This window comes from Corylus avellana, chromosome ca1 (genome assembly GCF_901000735.1).
Source record: "Corylus avellana chromosome ca1, CavTom2PMs-1.0".
Lineage (NCBI taxonomy): Eukaryota > Viridiplantae > Streptophyta > Magnoliopsida > Fagales > Betulaceae > Corylus > Corylus avellana.
The window spans coordinates 37,605,441-37,608,711 of record NC_081541.1 but is presented as its reverse complement, the minus strand read 5'-3'; the positions used below and the strand labels follow the sequence as shown (position 1 = coordinate 37,608,711).

Below are 3,271 nucleotides of genomic sequence, written 5' to 3'. Positions count from 1 at the left end.
TCATGTGCTTACTTGATATGGGAACTTGTCGAAGGAAAAGCCACCCATACCAATAATTGCATGCATTGGGGCACTATAATTGCTGTGATCATATACGTCTATCCCACTTTCATCTTTTTTAGGAAAGGCCTTGCATTCTTTTTGGAAAACGGAGCAAGATCTCTCATAATTATGAACATGGCCAAAGAGAACCAGATCAACCTGCACGTGAATAGCAACCCAATTAGTCTATTTCTAACCAAGTCAAGCAAGGGATTAAAGAGCTCATCATTTCACATCGAAAAAATTAAGGAATATGGCTACTTAGGAGTAATTCTAAAAGGCTTACTTGTGTCCTACTTGTATCATACTAAGAATGATGTGGTTATTAAAATCACCATTTGATCAAAATTTAGTAATGATCAATCACAAGCCCAATGGTGATTTTAATAGTCACATTATTCTTAATAGAACACAAGTAGGAAACAAGTAAGCTACCTAGAATTACTGGCCAAAACGACTTACTTTGTTTTCCAAGAGTAATGGTTCTACTTCCTTAGTAAATTGATCATCCACATTAAGGTATCCTTCTCCAGACGAATACATGGGTCTATGTCTACAATTTACAGATAAATTATATTAGGATAAATTACACTTATGATATCCCCTCAAACTACTATCCTATTTTGACGGAAGAAGTCAAACATGAATCATTTATGGTAATGTTTCTTAATGTTTTTGTTTTGAAAAGAGTAAACAAAACGGAGAAGGAAAAAACGTTATTAAACAAAGCCAGTGTTAGTATATGTAAGATTCACTTACCCTGTGAAAACTAACCAAGGAGTTTTTGATCGATCGACCAAAGCCATGTCATTTTTCATCCATTCATACTGAAAGATTTTGCATATATTTGAAAGAAGGTGATATCAGATTAGATTAGGAGGTAATAAACATAAAGGACATAAAGCTTTCGATTAATCTAACCTGTTCAGAGTTTTGTGTCCAATTATGCCCAGTTGAAATCACTGTGAAGTGAACACTTCCTTGTTCTATGGAATACCATGGCTTATCCTTTTCTAAAGTTGGCATGGGAAAGTAAGTTTCATAAGGAATTCCACATTCTCCTCCTGAATCAGTGAATGTATATATTGATCCCGAATCTTCGTAATCTCTGAAAAAGGGAAAGAAAAAAAAAAAGGTGCAGATATAAAAACAAATTAGAGTAGAGGTTATAAGTTCTAACCCTGTCTGTTATTCACCTCTTCTTACAATTAAATATTTCATGTACCCACATATAATGAAAAATATTATAATATAATTTAAATTAATAAATCAATCAAATCCTCTAATATATTCTAATAAGACTACTTAAAAAAACAATACTTATTAAAGTATGCAGATGAGAAAGGTACCTCTCATGGTTTCCAATTGCAGTCATATAAGAAACTCGTGATGCTACAGAGCTTATTTGTTGAAGGAAAAAATCCCATTCAACATAAAAGCCAGTGGCATAGCTAATATCTCCAATGTGGAAGATTGAGTCTACCTTGTTAAAATCTACTTCATCTGCGATGGCATCAATCACTGAGAGGGACCCTGGCTATATATGTATCACAAAACAGTTTTAAAAAAAAAAAAAAAAAAAAAAAAAAAAACAGGGGTCAATATATTTGTGTTTCAAGAAGTAAAAGACTAAAATCACCATAATTCACTGTTATTATCATGTTATTAATGTAAGATTTCTTCATTTTAGAATTTGCTTAAACAAGAAAACCATGAAGATTTTGTGAAAACAAATTCAATTTCGGGTCTTTCTATATTTGCAGCAGCAAATGCATCCTGTCCTTAATTACCGGAATGAAGTGCTCGGTAGAAGCATCACGAGGAGCCTTTCCCATATCCCCATATGCTATGAACCTGAGCTCATCTGATCCTCCCGCAGGTGGAGTTCTAAATTGGATTTGTTCACTCCAACCGGCTGAGTCACTGCATGAAGTATGTGCTTTTTAATAAATAAAAGTATGAGAAATGCCTATTTGCATTAATTTGACATCTATCTCGTATACATTTCCGTTGAGTTAGCATGTTTCATCCACCATTTTTTTTTTTTTTTTTTTTTTTTTTAAAAATTAATGTACGCGAGATGGACGCTAGAATGCATAGAAACATTTCTCTACAAATATCTGTGACAGAAGTTGTGAACAACCTTCCATATTTGTAGGAGAAGGTGCTTGAAGGTTCAAGTCCTGTCATTACTGCAGAATGAATGTATCCTGGGTCATGCCACCCAAAATCCTTTGCTGGACTTGGTGATGAACTTGCTTTCAATTGGGGAAAAATCTAAGTAGAAGATAAGAGGAAGCTAAGGAAAAGGGTAGCTATATATATATATATATATATATATATATATATATATATATATATATATATGAATGGTGACTGCCATATGTAATTGGCCTCCTTTGTATATGATGTTCACAAAGAAAAAAAAAAGGTATGTTGAGGAACTCACAGCACATGTGATCTTGTGTAAATGTGGTAACTTGCGAGGGCAGTGTATTTCCGTCTCCATATTGTACTTGTTGAGGCTCCAAATCTCCACTAACCCATGTTAATCTCATCTGCATCACAAATCATCAAATTAGAATAATGCTTCACATGGTTTAAACCAGCCCCATGATGCACATTTAATTATAATATCAGCAGCAACCGATGCACCTTCGCTTGGATTAGGGTTTGACAATTTTTTTAATTTTGTAAAATTAAGAAGCTGTTTCTTTCTTTTATATATATCACTCTCTCCTCTCAAAAAAGAAAGTGTAAAGAAATCTTAAAAACAATAATATTTAAATAAAATAGTAAAATAGATAGTTAAAAATACACCAGGCGACGTAGGCGTTTCTCAACTTAATCCACTTATCCTTAAGCAATTGTAGTCTTCAAAACGGCCGTTTTAGGCTTTTAGCGACTATTCGGCCAAGCCATTTATTTGACCTATTTTCAAACACTAGATTTTATCTTGTACCGTAATGTTTATACCAGATGTTGGGGTGCCGCACTCGCCACTCTTTTTCTATTATCTTTTCTTTTATTAATGGAAATCTCAGTAAAGATGGTGGACTCACCGAGGTTCCAGTTGAATCTATACTTGAGATATGTCCATATAAAGGCTTCTTCGGATTGACAAAATTGATGCGGTGTGATCTTGCCAAAACGCAAGGCGTATCAAATCCCCCGCCAAAGAAGACGAATTCGATGTCGGTTCTGATGTTAATGACATGAAATGTTAACT

At 34.0% G+C, this 3,271-nt stretch overlaps 1 protein-coding gene across 1 annotated transcript in view; it reads right to left on the bottom strand.

The window, feature by feature from the left end:
- LOC132171553 (probable inactive purple acid phosphatase 27) overlaps positions 1-3,271 on the bottom strand; it is a 5,047-nt gene continuing 1,776 nt past the window's right edge. The window contains exons 2-10 of the mRNA XM_059582906.1: positions 3,105-3,269; positions 2,492-2,600; positions 2,186-2,300; positions 1,833-1,965; positions 1,392-1,579; positions 964-1,150; positions 802-869; positions 505-595; positions 1-201 (exon numbers count right to left, since the gene is read on the bottom strand). Of these exons, the coding sequence (XP_059438889.1) occupies positions 1-201; positions 505-595; positions 802-869; positions 964-1,150; positions 1,392-1,579; positions 1,833-1,965; positions 2,186-2,300; positions 2,492-2,600; positions 3,105-3,269 (1,257 nt within the window). The remainder of the gene's footprint in view (positions 202-504; positions 596-801; positions 870-963; positions 1,151-1,391; positions 1,580-1,832; positions 1,966-2,185; positions 2,301-2,491; positions 2,601-3,104; positions 3,270-3,271) is intronic.